This window comes from Acipenser ruthenus, chromosome 6 (genome assembly GCF_902713425.1).
Source record: "Acipenser ruthenus chromosome 6, fAciRut3.2 maternal haplotype, whole genome shotgun sequence".
NCBI classification, from domain to species: domain Eukaryota; kingdom Metazoa; phylum Chordata; class Actinopteri; order Acipenseriformes; family Acipenseridae; genus Acipenser; species Acipenser ruthenus.
Genome location: NC_081194.1, coordinates 34261192 through 34279592, shown reverse-complemented (window position 1 = coordinate 34279592; position 18401 = coordinate 34261192). Strand labels below are relative to the sequence as shown.

At 41.0% G+C, this 18401-nt stretch overlaps 1 protein-coding gene across 1 annotated transcript in view; it reads left to right on the top strand.

Moving 5' to 3' along the window:
* The window catches only part of lin9 (lin-9 DREAM MuvB core complex component), a 72114-nt gene that overhangs the window by 27082 nt on the left and 26631 nt on the right, over window positions 1–18401 (top strand). Inside the window, exons 4-7 of the mRNA XM_059025953.1 lie at window positions 7500–7604; window positions 15047–15177; window positions 15640–15765; window positions 16451–16608. Coding sequence (XP_058881936.1) covers window positions 7500–7604; window positions 15047–15177; window positions 15640–15765; window positions 16451–16608 — 520 coding nt within the window. The remainder of the gene's footprint in view (window positions 1–7499; window positions 7605–15046; window positions 15178–15639; window positions 15766–16450; window positions 16609–18401) is intronic.

The window sequence follows — 18401 nt, the reverse complement described above, 5'->3', positions numbered from 1 at the left end:
AGGAGCAGTGGAGGAAGGAGGGGGCTCCTATATGCGGCGCCTGTGGCGAGTTTGGGCACGTCAGGGAAGACTGCCCTTACGGGGACCCCCAGTTTGAAGAGGCGTGGAACCAGGGTCTGGTGGGGGACGCTGCAGAGTGGTTCTGGGCAGTGGACCAGACCCGGTCATCTCCAGCACCCAAGAGTGAGGAGCCCGAACGTCCTGCGCCTGAAAGGGAGGAGCCCGAACGTCCTGCGCCTGAAAGGGAGGAGCCCGAACGTCCTGCGCCTGAAAGGGAGGAGCCCGAACGTCCTGCGCCTGAAAGGGAGGAGTCGGTGCGTCCACAGCCCAGGTACCTGCCAGCAGAGGGAGAGTTCCTGCTGGTTCCGCCTCCACCTCCTTGGGAGGACTGCATGTCGCTTCCACCTCCGCCAGCAGAGGGAGAGTTCCTGCTGGTTCCGCCTCCACCACACTGGGAGGACTGTGTGTCGCTCCCACCTCCGCCAGCAGAGGGCGAGTGCCTGCTGGTTCCGCCTCCATCGCCGCCACCAGCAGAGGGAGCATGCCTGCTGGTTCCGCCTCCATCGCCGCCACCAGCAGAGGGAGCATGCCTGCTGGTTCCGCCTCCATCGCCGCCACCAGCAGAGGGTGAGTGCCTGCTGGTTCCGCCTCCATCGCCGCCACCAGCAGAGGGTGAGTGCCTGCTGGTTCCGCATCCATCGCCGCCACCAGCAGAGGGAGCATGCCTGCTGGTTCCGCCTCCATCGCCGCCACCAGCAGAGGGAGCATGCCTGCTGGTTCCGCCTCCATCGCCGCCACCAGCAGAGGGAGCATGCCTGCTGGTTCCGCCTCCATCGCCGCCACCAGCAGAAGGAGCATGCCTGCTGGTTTCACCGCTGCCTCCTTCGCAGCCAGAAGGGGAGGAGCAGGAGCTGCCTCCTTCGCAGCCAGAAGGGGAGGAGCAGGAGCTGCCTCTTTCTTCACCACCACCCGAGGGAGAGGAGCAGGAGCTGCCTCTCCCTTCACGACAGGATGGACCGAAACAGAAGGTTGGCGGTCCGCAGCTGCCCTTGCACAGGCTGCTATAACGAGCAATAGGGAAAACCGCTGGGTCGCAGCGGCTGAGAAGAGGGCCAAACCTAGCCCCAACGCTGGTCCTGGCTCCCCTCCTGCAATCGCCTCCCAAGGGTCCGCTGCCGCCGTCGCCTCCTGAGGGTCCGCTGCCGCCGTCGCCTCCTGAGGGTCCGCTGCCGCCGTCGCCTCCTGAGGGTCCGCTGCCGCCGTCGCCTCCTGAGGGTCCGCTGCCGCCGTCGCCTCCTGAGGGTCCGCTGCCGCCGTCGCCTCCTGAGGGACCGCTGCCGCCCTGTCGGGCATCGCCTGGGGTTGCCAGCCGCTCCGCATCGCCTGGGGTTGCCAGCCGCTCCGCATCGCCTGGGGTTGCCAGCCGCTCCGCATCGCCTGGGGTTGCCAGCCGCTCCGCATCGCCTGGGGTTGCCAGCCGCTCCGCATCGCCTGGGGTTGCCAGCCGCTCCGCATCGCCTGGGGTTGCCAGCCGCTCCGCATCGCCTGGGGTTGCCAGCCGCTCCGCATCCCCTTGGGCTTGCCAGCCCCTCCGCATCGCCTGGGGTTGCCAGCCTCTCCGCATCGCCTGGGGTTGCCAGCCGCTCCGCATCGCCTGGGGTTGCCAGCCTCTCCGCATCGCCTGGGGTTGCCAGCCGCTCCGCATCGCCTGGGGCTGCCTGCTCCGCATCGCCTGGGGTTGCCAGCTGCTCTGCATCGCCTGGGGTTGCCAGCCGCTCCGCATCGCCTGGGGCTGCCTGTTCCGCATCGCCTGGGGTTGCCTTTTGCTCCACACAGGGTGCAGGGTGCAAGGGAGAAGTGGAGCTCCCGCTGCCGCCTCTATGGCCAGGGGCTCCCCTCCCAAGTTCGCCTCCCGAGGGTCCGCTGCTGCTGCCGTCGCCTCCCGAGGGTCCGCTGCTACTGCCGTCGCCTCCCGAGGGTCCGCTGCTGCTGCCGTCTCCTCCCGAGGGGCCGCTGCCGTCGCCTGGGGTTGCCAGGAATCCTGCTTCGCCTGGGGTCGTCGAGGGTCCTGCGTCGCCTGGGGTCGCCAGGGGTCCTGCTTCGCCTGGGGTCACTACACTATGGCCGGAGCCCCACGGAGGGGAACTGCCGGCCATGAAGAAAGGGGGGGAGGTCAGGAGACCAGCTCCCCCAGCCGCACTTTCGCGGCAGGAAACACTGTGGCCAGAGCCCCACGGAGGGGAGCTACCGGCCACGAAGAAGGGGGGGGAGGTCAGGAGACCAGCTCCCCCAGCCGCACTTTCGCGGCAGGATAGTGTGTGGCGGGAGGCCCTGAAGAGGGAGCTGCCGGCCACGGAAAATTGGAGGGTGCCGGACCTCCCACCATGGCCACCCCCATGGACACTGTGCTTCCCCCTCTTCCGGGACTTTGAGACTGAGGGGGGAGGTGGCCGTTGGGGCCATGTGTGCATTGCACAAGGGGGGGGATATGTAACAGGGTGAGGTGCCCTGTACATTGGTTGTTTACTTTTAGATCGGGGTCCCCCTCTGCCCCTGTGTTATTTTGTATTATTATTATGATTTATTATTGTATATATGTCGGCGAGCGCCGTATGTTATTGTTTTGGTTATTTTTAAAACGTGTCCTGGCAGAGGCGAGATCGGTGCTCGTCCTCTGCCAGGAGTAATAATTAAAACTCGTGCAGAAGGTGGCCATCTCCCGAATTAATTAGGTGATTTAATTTGTTGCTAATCGGGAGATGGTCACCTGTTATAAAAAGCCTGCAGATCTCCAACTCGGGGTGGGGGATAGAGAGGAGAGAGCGAGCAGAGAGACGGAGAGCGAGCGAAATTTACTTAAAACGAAACTAACCAAGGATAGGGTCAGTGAAGGCGATTGCCCAGCCTGACCGATGGTAGTGTTCGTGATTTGTTTTGTTAACCCTTTTATTTTGCTCTGTGAGCGCAAGTGTTCTTTTGTTTAAATATTTATTTTATTTTTGTTATTAATAAAAACGGCAGCCAGCCGATTCTTTCTTTTGAACTGCAGTACTTCCCCGGTGTCAGTTTTATTTTTCCCTTCCTGCTTCTGCCTGACGTCAGACCCTCGGTCATTCCTGTCACAATGACACACTGTCCTTTAACACATCAGTCACAATACAATATAGCAAAGGAACTCTTTCAGTTCTTTTAAATAAGACAGGTCCTCAAAATTACCACAATATAGCTTACACACTAATAGGGTACGTCCAGTTGAATAAATATGATTGCTGCATGCTAAACCATAAAAAACATATTTAAAAAAATGAAACTACAGGGCGCAAATAAAAACATGCAATATAGTATCCTGAAGATCTTTTATGATGATAAATATAAAGACCATACAGACATCACAGATCACAGAAATAAGAAACAAGCAATAAAATAGACATTAAAATCAGACAAAATAGCAGTTCAAATAAAATGTATGAAATAAAATAAAGAACGGAAGGCTTTATATTATAGCCTAGTAAAAACAGGTGTGTATTTGTAAACACCGATATGATATTAAACCACTTTCACTTTGTATTATAAGCTTTCACAATTATTTTCAGCAAATCAAGAGATCTTGCTAGGAACACTGATGAGGGAGGAAGTTCCTGTTGTGCTGTTTTCATCGAGTTGTCAGATTGTGTTTAGTCAGTTTTGGAAGGAAAAAAACAAGGTCAGCTATTGTGCTTATTTTTACTTAGTTTTATTTTAGAAATGTCATAACTGAATTGACACATGTTATGTGATAACATTCTTAAAAAAAAAATGCAATCGCCCTTTAAAAACCAGTTGCCACGTCAATTTCAGTAGGCTACTGTTTGGCCAGAGAGCAGACACAGTACAAGGAAAAAATGTGTCGAACATTAAACGATTTTAAGTATTAGTGAGAAATACAATAGGCTACTATTCAAGATAAATAAGACATTTTAACCATAGATTAAAAAAAAAAAAAAAAATACTACAATACACACGGGGTGAGGTGTACCCCGTCAGTCGGGTAATCCAACTACACTTTTTTTATTGGTCTTTTGAAAAAGGTATAACTAAGCAAATTATCAGTAAAATTAAGCTCAGTTGGAATGAAAACCAGGGGTTGGGAACCACTGTACTAAGGGACCAGGGTCGAAAACTACTGCAATCAGCTATCTTGCTTTGTGGTGCAGATAAAACAAAAGCAGCAAAATATTTATGAAGTGTTGATGGTCCTTTATGACCAGGATTAAAAAATATCCTTAACAGACCCACAGAATTTGTGCCTGAAGTAACTTGCATGATCATCCACATACAAAATATGCTGTTATCTTGATGGATCTCGCTGCCGCATTGCATGTAACCAGTGCTGTGTGTTATTAGTATTTCGTCACAGCCCTGCCATTTCATACCAAACTTCTCGTTTTGCATCTGGCTTACATGAAAAGTAGCTGCATGGTCTTTTGTTTTGAACAGTTTGTATTGTTCTTGGCTCCATATCCTCTATCATCGCTGAGTGATAAGTCAGCATCACTGTCACTGGTATCAGAATCCTCCAGACCAACTTCACTCCTGTTGCTCGTTCTAGAAAGACCACATACTTTGCCATGTTTAGCTTTTGCTAAAAACTATATAAACTACAACTAAACTAGTAAAACTAAAAATAAAAATAAAATTAAAACAATTATATTTGTAAAAGTTTAATGGCTTCCCACAATATATCTGTCTTCTAAACGCCCACAGGTAGATTGTAATCGGTACATGACATGCAGTTGGATACAAATGTCACCTGACCCTCCCTTGACTTTCATTGCACATTCCACAGTACTAGCACTGCCTTCGAGAATGAAACCTGAAACGCTAGACTGAGAAACTGATCATAGAATAGAAATGGAAACTTGACGTACACAGGTATGGCATGGTACTTTAATTGTGTTTTTATTTGATGTACGTCATGGTGTTGAAGTGGTTAAACTACACTGTAATAGTGTTCTAAAAATATATAATTTATACTTGTGCTGTAACTAAGAAATTTACACTCCTAAAGCTTGTTTTGAGTGCTTCTGCCAAAAAGCACTTATTTCGAAACTTGACGCCTGATGTCACTAGGTGAAAACATAAACCATAAACTTGCATGCATAATCAAAACGATCATACATACAGGCCTATTTCGCAATGTCAAAAATACATTTCACCTCAGATAGACACAAGGGAATGCATTGCATAAAGTACTATATTCCGTGAAAGTAAAATCAACGAGTTGTCGGCACACAACGCAATGATCACTTCGTACAACAGGGAACACGGAGTCTAAAGATTTTGTTTGGTTTCTGGCAGGTACAAATTTTATTTTTTCTCTTTTGTAAGATATTGGTACACAAGTTCACACACACGCAGACTATGAAGACAATCATCAAGTGACCATTGATTCATTTTCCTGACAACAGCGGAACCATTTATAAACTGCAATACTATTTTTTTTTTTTTTAAGCCAGTCTTAATTAAACAATTTCGTACTGTTTACTTAAAATACATTTTTAAATAGCTGCATCTATAAGGCACTTCCTACAGATATAAAAATGGTTACCATAGATTTTTTTCTTACCGTGTGCACTATCCACTGTGCATAATCAGTTCTCTGCAAGTAGTGCATTTGTTTTTTCAGATGTCAGATATTATCAATTTATTATATAATATACCGTTCTCAAAAAATCCATGGCTCAAAACTACCTAAAGAAAATAAACATGAGCATGGCTTTCATATTGCTGACTTAATAAAAACAATAACGTCAGAGTACTATAAACCAGTACAAACACATTGCGTGCTCAAGAGTTCTGATGCAGAAATCAAAAGAATGAATCCACTCATCCAGCTTTTTTAGGTAAGCTTTTGATTTTCAATTGTATATTTAAGGTAATGCTCATATGCACATTACTAGGTAAGGGCGTCTGCCAAGAAATAATAATTATGTGCAGTTCGCAAGGCGGTTAGGCCTATTTCACTAAATCGGGAAAAACATTAGCGTTTATTTCATGAATGAAGTTGAAGAGCTATACGTGACCATGCAAGTCATCTCGGCCCTGTAATATAAACAATGCTTAATTTTTTTAAGTGGATGGGAAACGGTAAACTCTATTTGCAAAGCTATAAATGGTAAAACAAACCACATGCAGAAATACATTTTCTTTTATTATTGCCATAAATGAACTGCTAGTCAGGGTTAACTGTATACACAAACAACATTCAGAATTGCCGACCTGCAGACAAGCGGGCGTGTCGCTCGCATTCCTCATGCCAGGGTGGTTTATTTTCTCCTGCTGGAGGTTCAAAACGGTTAGGAATTGGGCCTCAAACCACTTATTCTTCCTCCCTACAATTTCTTTCATCCACAGACCCGCTGTCCTTCTTGTAATCCCAGACTACTCAAAACATCAGAAATTCGTAATGATTGCTTTCACAGACTGAAGCCATGTATATCTTTCCTCTGTTCCTGGTATGTGTTCCCCCAGTGACGTCCCGCCAACTTCGTGCATCTCCGGTGCGTTGTCGGTATTTTTAGATAGTTTTACTATGCTTAGTGCTCTAAAATTGATCATGGAGATTTAATTTCTAGCTCATTGTGAAATTAAACCAAGTACAACCCCAAAGCCAAAAAATGATTTTTTTATGCGAGATATGGACTTTAGGTGCAGAGGTGCTGGATTATTACACTCCGGTTTCATGCAACAGTTATGATGGTGACCAAACCTGTGTGAGTACTGAAAAAAAAAAAAAAAAAAAAATGGTTAAAATGAACAGTTGCATTCAAAAAATGTAGAACAGCGAAAAACAGAAAGATGTGCATTAACAAAATGCCCTGAAAACTTAAAAGAAAACAACAATTTAAATGCAAGCTCAATAATTAAGCTAAAAAGGAAGTGAAAAGGTTACCTTTTTGTGAACTCCAATAACGCTACATTCTTTCCCCAGTCAAATCGTAGAGTGCCTAAATAAGCATGGTAATTTACCATAATACAGTAATGAAAAAAAAATGTAGAATATAAATCGTAACCAGATAGTCATTGAAAAACAACACATTATTCAAATTCTTTGTCGTATTATATATTTAAGGTAAGGCAAGTTTTTATTTTTCCCTTAAGTGCTCCCGGCTACAATGTTCTGCCGCCCCGGCTGTACAGAATTCCTGGGGAGAACCCTGTATGTATATAAATCCACCCATTTGTAGGTCCCCACTAAATATGCAAATGTGATCTGCTCGTCCTAAATTCTGGTGGTTTTCCTGAGCTATAATGGTATTTCAAGTTGCTCCACAGAGTGAGGTAGGTAAAAATAAGTTTATCTGCCCCTACAGCTAAAACTACTTTTGGAAGGAATGTGAACAACCAGGACTTGCTATATTATGGACATCAAGGGACTGAGTAAAAAACTTTTGCAGTTGGAGCAGTTCAAAAATATTGAAAAAGCTTATGTTACTGACTGCAGTTATCTTGTTTTCCAGCCAACCAGAAGCTCCAAAAGAAGTCGCTTGTTTTATGAGGAGGATGACAAACCGATAAATTCAAGATCTCCAAGAAGAAGTCAGAGAGTTACAATGGTGCCCCAGGTCTGAGTTGCTGAACTTGCTTTTGATTCTAGGGAAGTGGTTTATGCAAAACCCATATTTATTTAAATTTATTACAAACTGAATAAGGCCTACTATTTTATTACCCAGTACCTTGTGGGCTAATCTGGGTAATAAAAGTAATGCTGGCCCGTTCGCCCGAGACTAATTAAAACTGATGAGAACTAGTTTGTCTGTGTCTCAGTAGTCCTGTGGGTGAGTGCTTAAAGTGTACAGATATACTCTCGCGTTGACAAGATTGCGTTTTATCTATTAAAAAAAAATATATATATATATATATATATATATAATATATATATATATATATATATATACACAGTACTGTGCAAAAGGCAGGTGTGAAAAAATGCTGTAAAGTAAGAATGCTTTCAAAAATAGACATGTTAATAGATTATATTTATCAATTAACTAAATGCAAAGTGAGTGAACAGAAGAACAATCTAAATCAAATCCATATTTGGTGTGACCACCCTTTGCCTTCAAAACAGCATCAATTCTTCTAGGTACACTTGCACAAAGTCAGGGATTTTGTAGGCATATAGTCAGGTGTATGATTAAACAATTATACCAAACAGGTGCTAATGATCATCAATTCAATATGTAGGTTGAAACACAATCATTAACTGAAACAGAAACAGCTGTGTAGGAGGAATAAAACTGGGTGAGGAACAGCCAAACTCAGCTAACAAGGTGAGGTTGCTGAAGACAGTTTACTGTCAAAAGTCATACACCATGGCAAGACTGAGCACAGCAACAAGACACAAGGTAGTTATACTGCATCAGCAAGGTCTCTCCCAGGCAGAAATTTCAAGGCAGACAGGGGTTTCCAGATGTGCTGTCCAAGCTCTTTTGAAGAAGCACAAAGAAACGGGCAACGTTGAGGACCGTAGACGCAGTGGTCGGCCAAGGAAACTTACTGCAGCAGATGAAAGACACATCATGCTTACTTCCCTTCGCAATCGGAAGATGTCCAGCAGTGCCATCAGCTCAGAATTGGCAGAAAACAGTGGGACCCTGGTACACCCATCTACTGTCCGGAGAAGTCTGGTCAGAAGTGGCCTTCATGGAAGACTTGCGGCCAAAAAGCCATACCTCCGATGTGGAAACAAGGCCAAGCGACTCAACTATGCACGAAAACACAGGAACTGGGCTGCAGAAAAATGGCAGCAGGTGCTCTGGACTGATGAGTCAAAATTTGAAATATTTGGCTGTAGCAGAAGGCAGTTTGTTCGCCGAAGGGCTGGAGAGCGGTACACGAATGAGTGTCTGCAGGCAACAGTGAAGCATGGTGGAGGTTCCTTGCAAGTTTGGGGCTGCATTTCTGTAAATGGAGTTGGGGATTTAGTCAGAATTAATGGTCTCCTCAATGCTGAGAAGTACAGGCAGATACTTATCCATCATGCAATACCATCAGGGAGGCACCTGATTGGCCCCAAATTTAGTTAGTTCTCCAAGATGTTTGGGCCAACCTACCTGCCGAGTTCCTTCAAAAACTGTGGGCAAGTGTACCGAGAAGAATTGATGCTGTTTTGAAGGCAAAGGGTGGTCACACCAAATATTGATTTGATGTAGATTTTTCTTCTGTTCACTCACTTTGCATTTTGTTAATTGATAAATATAAACTATTAACTCTTTTTGAAAGCATTCTTACTTTACAGCATTTTTTCACACCTGCCTAAAACTTTTGCACAGTACTATATATATATATATATATATATATATATATATATATATATATATATATATATATATATATATATATATATATATATATATATATATATAAATAAATAATTGAGGGTTGTTTTTTTTTTTTTTTTTTTTTTTGAAAGCCCAGTTGCTTTAACACAACACACTTATTTGGTAGGTTGATCTTTAATCAGTGTAAAATAAATATATAGATTTAAGGGATGATTGCTTAACTGTCTTATTACGAACGTATTGGTATTACAAGATTTAGTGCAACATTAGTACAACAATTTTATATGGTCTGTTAAAAGAAATGTAATGTGAGGAAATGGTTATTCACATGAGCTGTTTTGTATTTTGACATTTTTATACTGTTTTGATGTCTAAAAAGCAGATGGAGTTTATAATACCGAACATTTAAACTACGACGATGAATAAAATTAATTGCATCTTTTTGAAGTGTAAAGTCATTTTACAGAAATTTGGAGTTGTATATCTGGTTTCGACCCCACACCACAAAAGAAAGATGATGATTCACAAACACAAGGAATATGACAGGAGGCAGCGCACTTTAAGTAACTTAAGTAATTTGACTGGCTGCAGTAAGTCTACTCCTTCAGAGAATAAAATGTACTGCAAGGTTTGTGTCCCATATGACAAAAGCCACGCCCTTGCAAAGCATGTACGACCGTATTCTGATGATGAATGGAGGTGTGACTTGGATGATTAAATGTGGAGAAAACCTACAGAAATTCTAAACGGGCACAGGAGTGTATGCATGCTATTGTGAGGACCCAGTGTCTAGCCCAGTAAACCAGAATGGCAACTGCTAAATATAATCGGTTCTGCCGATTTTTTTAGTTCCATTACTGAGGCAGTGATATGCTATGTGAAGTATGCTGTCAACAGTGTTCTCCACACAGACTTGATTGGGGTTTGCAGTGTGGGGAAGGCAGATGCAGAAACCCAATAAAAAACATCTACATTTCTAAGTGTTTGTTTTTTTAGGAAAATACAAATTTAGCCTAATTTTTTGGGGACCCCAACAGCTGTTGTTGGTTTCAACTCAGGAACTTCACAGAAGGACTAGCAAGTTTCAAAAGGTAGTAGTCCATAGGATTATTACCACAATTGTGTTGGTTTCTAACCCTGGCTAATGAATTGCCATCTATATACACATAGTTGTAGTCAATCTTTTGTAGCAAAGGTTTTTGCTTTTGTGGATGAGAAAGTTACAAGAAATATTCTAACATTATTTATTTCAGCAATTTTGTTTGCTAAACTCCAAAAATGCTAATTTCAAAAATATTCATACCCTGACAAAGAAAATGAAATGAATAGCTAGTTTAGGCACCTTTAGCAATAATTAGCTCTTTTAAACAATTTGGATATTTGTCAATGAGTTTTTGGCATGATTGTTTAGTGATTTTTTTGACCATTATTCAACGCAGAATTGTTCCCGTTCATTTAAATTCCAAGGACTTCTTCTCTTGTGCACAGCCTTCTTCAACTCATACCAAAGATTCTCAATCGGATTTAGATCGGGACTTTGATTAAGCCATTCCAGAACCTTGATTTCATTCTTCAACCATTCTGAAGTAGGTTTTGATGTGTTACTTTGGAAAGTCCAGTTGCGCTTTTAAACCAAGTTTTTTGTAGCGGAGGGTTTCAGACGATTGGCCAATGTCTTTTGGTATGCTGTGGAATCTATTTTGCCATATATTGGAACTAAATTTCCTGTGCCATTAGAGTAAAAACAGCCCCATAGAAGGATATACAGTGCCTTGCAAAAGTATTCAGACCCCTGACCAATTCTCTCATATTACTGAATTACAAATGGTACATTGAAATTTTGTTCTGTTTGATATTTTATTTTAAAACACTGAAACTCAAAATCAATAATTGTAAGGTGACATTGGTTTTATGTTGGGAAATATTTTTAAGAAAAATAAAAAACTGAAACATCTTGCTTGCATAAGTATTCAACCCCCACACATTAATATTTGGTAGAGCCACCTTTCGCTGCAATAGTCTTTAAGTCTTTTGGGGTAAGTATGTACCAGCTTTGCACACAGTGTCGGAGTGATTTTGGCCCATTCTTCTTGGCAGATTTGCTCCAGGTTGTTCAGGTTGGTTGGACGACGCTTGTGGACCGCAATTTTCAAATAGTGCCACAGATTCTCAATGGGATTGAGATCAGGACTTTGACTGGGCCACTGTAGGACATTCACCTTTTTGTTCTTGAGCCACTCCAATGTTGCTTTGGCCTTGTGCTTGGGATCATTGTCCTGCTGAAAGGTGAATTTCCTCCCAAGCTTCAGTTTTTTTAGCGGACTGAAGCAGGTTCTCTTGCAGTATTTCCCTGTATTTTGCTCCATCCATTCTTCCTTCAATTTTAACAAGATGCCCAGTCCCTACTGATGAGAAGCATCCCCACAGCATGATGCTGCCACCACCATACTTCACTGTAGGGATGGTGTGTCTTGAGGCATGGGCAGTGTTAGGTTTGCGCCACACACAGCGCTTTGTTTTGGCCAAAAAGCTCCATCTTGGTCTCATCTGACCACATCGCAGCTGGGTCACTCTCATGCTTTCTGGCAAACTCCAGACGTGCTTTCAGATGGTACTTTTTGAGTAACGGCTTCTTTCTTGCCACCCTCCCATACAGGCCAGTGTTATGCAGAGCTCTTGATATGGTTGACTGGTGCACCATTACTCCACTCCCAGCCACTGAACTCTGTAGCTCCTTCAAAGTGATTGTTGGCCTCTCTGTGGCTTCTCTCACAAGTCTCCTTCTTGTTTGAGCGCTGAGTTTTGAGGGACGGCCTTTTCTTGGCTGTGCTTGGGTGGTGTGATGCAGCTTCCACTTCCTGATTATTGATCCAACTGTGCTCACTGGGATTTTTTGTACCCTTTCCCTAATCTATGCAATTGTATTACTTGATCTCTAACTTCTGTAGAATGCTCTTTGGTCTTCATTTTCCTTCAGATTCACAGCCTGACCAATGATCCTTCAACAGTGGGGTTTTTATCCAGAAAATGTGACAGCAACTTTAATGGTTCACAGGTGGAGGCCAATGGTAAGGTAATTGTGTCCTCGTTAGGGCAATTTCTTTCATCGGTGTAAACTGGGAGCTTCCACAGCACAGGGGTTGAATACTTATGCAAGCAAGACATTTCAGTTTTTTATTTTTCTTAAATATTTCCGAACATAAAACCAATGTCACCTTACAATAATTGATTTTGAGTTTCAGTGTTTTAAAATAAAATATCAAACAGAACGAAATTTCAATGTACCATTTGTAATTCAGTAATATGAGAGAATTGGTCAGGGGTCTGAATACTTTTGAAAGGCAGTGTGTGTGTGTGTGTGTGTGTATATATATATATATATATATATATATATATATATATATATATATATATATATATATATATATATATATATATATATATATATATATATATAAATTTTATTATGCGCGTTATAGGCCTACTGGCGAAATGGCCAAGAGACAGTTGGTGCTTAACACATACGGAATTATTTTGGCCCTAAACTTTAGCATTTTTGGTCATAGAAAAGACAAATTTCACATATTTTATAACGTTACCTTAGGCTATTTTTTTTTTTTTGTTAATTATGCGTTTTCGTTTCACAAATCTTCTGCGCACAGTATTTTTAAGCACAACTATAATAGCCTATATTTCAACAGTCACTGCCGAAGCTTATTACTTATTCTTCCAGAAGTAATGATCGGGTGTAACAGGGATACAAGGTTATATTTGCGCCGGGCCATGTTTTATAACAAGCCTGATGATGTCTCCAGGCTTTACTGTGAAACTGATTGTAACCAGGGAGGGTGTGAGCGCATTCTACTGGACTGGAGAATAATGGCACGGGAGTTTAATTATGAAAAACACAAGTGTAAACAAACAAGTAAAAAAGATTAGCCTGTCGTCACACATGTCATGGTAATACAAAATGCATTAATTTACTGCGTATTGGTATTGCGTCTGGTCAGGGAAGGGGGACACACGGGCGCGTTAAGAGATTTTCAGCGGGACATTTTTTATTTCAGCGGGGCATTGGCGCAATGGCGCGGCCTAGCGCGAACACTGATAGATCATGGTCATCTTAAGGGTAAAATTCAGATTTATTATTATTTTGTTACAATAAAGGTGACAAATTATGGTTAAATGTGATTAAAACTAGTTTAGCTGTGTATTTGTTTGACACACACGAACTATATATATGTATAAATGGGTAATTGTATGTAAAAAATCTGTATAATGTGATATCTTGTCAATTGCAAGTCGCCCTGGATAAGGTCATCTGCTAAGAAATAAATAATAATAACTTAAACCATCAATGTTTTTTAGGATTCAGCCTATATATATATATATATATATATATATATATATACAGTATATATATATACAGTATATATATAATTTTTTTTTTTTAAAGCATCACAATAATATTCTACTCGCAGTTCATTGTTGGATTTAATGTAGCATCGTCTGTTCTGCTGCACACAACTTTATCCTATTGTTTTCAGATATTAAAAAAGAAAAAAATGTATAATAATAATAAATAAAACAAATCTAAACACCGCTCTTTTGAGACATATTTACTGCATGATCGCACGTTACACAACACTGGGAAAATTACTGTCTCAATGTACTTGCGTCATGAGTAAGCGCGCCTGACCAAACAATTAAATTCTGTGCTGCAAAAAATTTGAAGCACGAATATCGGTGTACGTTATCGGCTAAAATAACACAAACTGCCGATAGCAGATTTGTTTGTATGTATGTATTTATTTATTTATTTATTTATTTATTTATTTATTTATTTCCATATATCGGTGCCATGCCGATAGGGTACCGATTTATCAGTGCACCCCTAATATATAATTACATACAGGGATAGAAGTTAACTTGCCTGCCTGGAAATTAGGGAGCAAAATGGTCTTACTCGGTAGCGGTTTATTAAACTAAATTTTTTATATATAATTTAAAAAATAAACAGGTACCGTTTAATAGACTGAATATCCCAAACTATCACATAGTACGCCTGTATTTAAATCGAAAAGCATTTATTGAAGCCACCTTGTGCTCAACTTAGTAATGGAACTAATGCAATTCGTTGTCAAAATGTATTTTGTTTTATCCTTAAGTTCTATAAGAATGCAACCATATATGTCATCAAAGCATTTGATACGCCATTGTACGGTTAACCAGGTTATGTTTCAGCGATGCATATTAAGTGCTTCCAAAATTATTCTCATCTGTCTTCAGTTGCGTTCCTTTGAAAAGGGACGAGACTGACAGTGATGTGAACCAATCACATGACAGAGATTGACTATTACCCGGTAGTGTAAGGATGATAGGGCAAGTGTTCAGTCTCTTTTTGCTCCTATGATGAGGCCAGAATTTCCAACCACTGATACCTACCTACCTACCTACCTACCTACCTATCCATCCGACGGCGGTGGGACCAGAGCAAAGTCGGACATACAAAAAGTTGGATAAATGAATCTAGTAGTACAGCTGTAACAATTACTATATTCACAATTATTGTTTTGAGATTCAGCTTTTATTAGGGAGATCCCCCAAATCCCATGTTTAGAAAGATAGATTCACGGGTACCGCATGCTTTTTAGTTACCTGTTTTTTGGCTGTGTACTTTTATTTTTTTATATATATAAATTATTATTTTTTTCTTTATTTAGAAACTTGCAACTGCTGCAACACCAGATAAAAAAGTATCACAGAAGATTGGGCTCAGATTGCGGAATCTCCTCAAACTTCCAAAAGCGCACAAGTGGTGCATCTACGAGTGGTTTTATTCTAATATAGACCGGTAAGCGTTGTCCTTGATAGGATACTGATTATGGGTGATTGTGTCAAGTTGCTGCTTTTATTCTTGACCAAATCACTACCATTTTCAGGGAGGCTATGATGTAAACTACTTGTATAATCACTTATAACTTGATGAATAATGATGGCAAAGCCAACTTGATTGAACAGTTAAGAACATTTTGTCTTCTAGGTCATGGTAAAGAAGAAATAAAATTGCTCCAATTTGTGTAATGCTCCTTATGGAATAAATCAATCAGTGTTTATAAAATGAAAAACATGAAGTAATCTTAACAGGCATTTTGCACAATCTTTTATTTTGTTACAACCCTGGGGCTTGGTAAACCATTGGACAATAGTATGTTTTTAGTATTGTTTATTAAATTATTCAGTCAATTTTAAGGTGTTGCGTACATGTTTTTAAAGCCTTAATGTATTTATTGATTCAAATATATTTTGTTGACAGGCCATTATTTGAAGGGGACAATGACTTCTGTGTTTGTTTGAAAGAGTCGTTTCCAAACCTAAAAACCAGAAAATTGACCCGAGTAGAATGGGGGAAAATCAGAAGATTGATGGGAAAACCAAGACGGTAAGGGACTTGCTTGTATTAAAATAGTACTGTGTAATACAAGTTGACTTAAGTTCCTGAACATGCTACAATACAACAAAAATTGTTCATATAAAACAAATGACGTCAGTTAATTATTGAAGGGTCCTTAAACGCTGATTTATCTTCCATGAATCTGTCAATGAATCAAGAAATCACTTGAGCACTGTGTAATCCTGTACATTAGTGTGCAGGCTTGCAATTGGCTCAATTAAAGAAGGTCGGAACCCTGGTCCTTATTACATTTTTGCAGTAATTGATATATTCAGTTAACAACATTGGAGCATATTACATTTAAAAAAAAGAAATAATAAAGAAAATTCATCCGCATTCTTTGCCTCAATTGCCTCAATTGTTTAACCAAAATTGTAAATGTTGATAGAGCTGTACAATTTACCATTCTAAGTAAAACAGCTGCTTGGATTTGTGTACATTGCTGCTTTTCTTAGACTATGTAGAATAGCAATGTGCACAAATCCAAGCAGTTGTTTTGTTCACTTATTTCACTTTGAATAGTAAATTAGCTCAATCAACACCAAAGACCACCAGATTGTCAGCACCTGATTTCTGTGGAGAGCTCAATTCGAGTAATCTGTTTGTGCAGCTCTTAACGTTAATGCATCTATAACCTGCCTCCTTTTTATGAGTATTTTCTGCTGCCATGTAGGTGTTCAGCAGCATTCTTTGCAGAGGAGAGATCGGCATTAAAGCAGAAACGACAGAAAATCAGAGTACTGCAGCAGAGAAAGGTCACAGATGTGTCACACTTCAAAGATCTTCCAGAAGAAATCCCACTGCCTTTAGTAATAGGGACGAAAGTGACAGGTGAATTAATATTTTCGTGTTTTGAAACTAAGGCCAGTTTCAGACGGGTGCTCCAGAGGCATGCCGAAAGCGTTTCGCACTTATTCCAAAGGTGTCTTAAATAAAAATTGCATCGTAGACAAATGATGACATATGGTTATTATAAAGAAAAACTCATTTGTTTGAGAACAGTAGGCCTACACAGCACAGTTCGTGCGTGTCAAACAAATACACAGCTAAACTAGTTTTAATCACATTTAACCATAATTTGTCACCTTTATTGTAACAAAATAATAATAAATCTGAATTTTACCCTTAAGATGACCATGATCTATCAGTGTTCGCGCTAGGCCGCGCCATTGCGCCAATGCCCCGCTGAAATAAAAAATGTCCCGCTGAAAATCTCTTAACGCGCCCGTGTGTCCCCCTTCCCTGACCAGACGCAATACCAATACGCAGTAAATTAATGCATTTTGTATTACCATGACATGTGTGACGACAGGCTAATCTTTTTTACTTGTTTGTTTACACTTGTGTTTTTCATAATTAAACTCCCGTGCCATTATTCTCCAGTCCAGTAGAATGCGCTCACACCCTCCCTGGTTACAATCAGTTTCACAGTAAAGCCTGGAGACATCATCAGGCTTGTTATAAAACATGGCCCGGCGCAAATATAACCTTGTATCCCTGTTACACCCGATCATTACTTCTGGAAGAATAAGTAATAAGCTTCGGCAGTGACTGTTGAAATATAGGCTATTATAGTTGTGCTTAAAAATACTGTGTGCAGAAGATTTGTGAAACGAAAACGCATAATTAACAAAAAAAAAAAAATAGCCTAAGGTAACGTTATAAAATATGTGAAATTTGTCTTTTCTATGACCAAAAATGCTAAAGTTTAGGGCCAAAATAATTCCGTATGTGTTAAGCACCAACTGTCTCTTGGCCATTTCGCCAGTAGGCCTATAACGCGCATAATAAAATTTATATATATATATATATATATATATATCTATATATATATATATATATATATATATATATATATATATATATATATATATATATATATATACACACACACACACACACACTGCCTTTCAAAAGTATTCAGACCCCTGACCAATTCTCTCATATTACTGAATTACAAATGGTACATTGAAATTTCGTTCTGTTTGATATTTTATTTTAAAACACTGAAACTCAAAATCAATTATTGTAAGGTGACATTGGTTTTATGATCGGAAATATTTTTAAGAAAAATAAAAAACTGAAATGTCTTGCTTGCATAAGTATTCAACCCCTGTGCTGTGGAAGCTCCCAGTTTACACCGATGAAAGAAATTGCCCTAACGAGGACACAATTACCTTACCATTGGCCTCCACCTGTGAACCATTAAAGTTGCTGTCACATTTTCTGGATAAAAACCCCACTGTTGAAGGATCATTGGTCAGGCTGTGAATCTGAAGGAAAATGAAGACCAAAGAGCATTCTACAGAAGTTAGAGATCAAGTAATACAATTGCATAGATTAGGGAAAGGGTACAAAAAATCCCAGTGAGCACAGTTGGATCAATAATCAGGAAGTGGAAGCTGCATCACACCACCCAAGCACAGCCAAGAAAAGGCCGTCCCTCAAAACTCAGCGCTCAAACAAGAAGGAGACTTGTGAGAGAAGCCACAGAGAGGCCAACAATCACTTTGAAGGAGCTACAGAGTTCAGTGGCTGGGAGTGGAGTAATGGTGCACCAGTCAACCATATCAAGAGCTCTGCATAACACTGGCCTGTATGGGAGGGTGGCAAGAAAGAAGCCG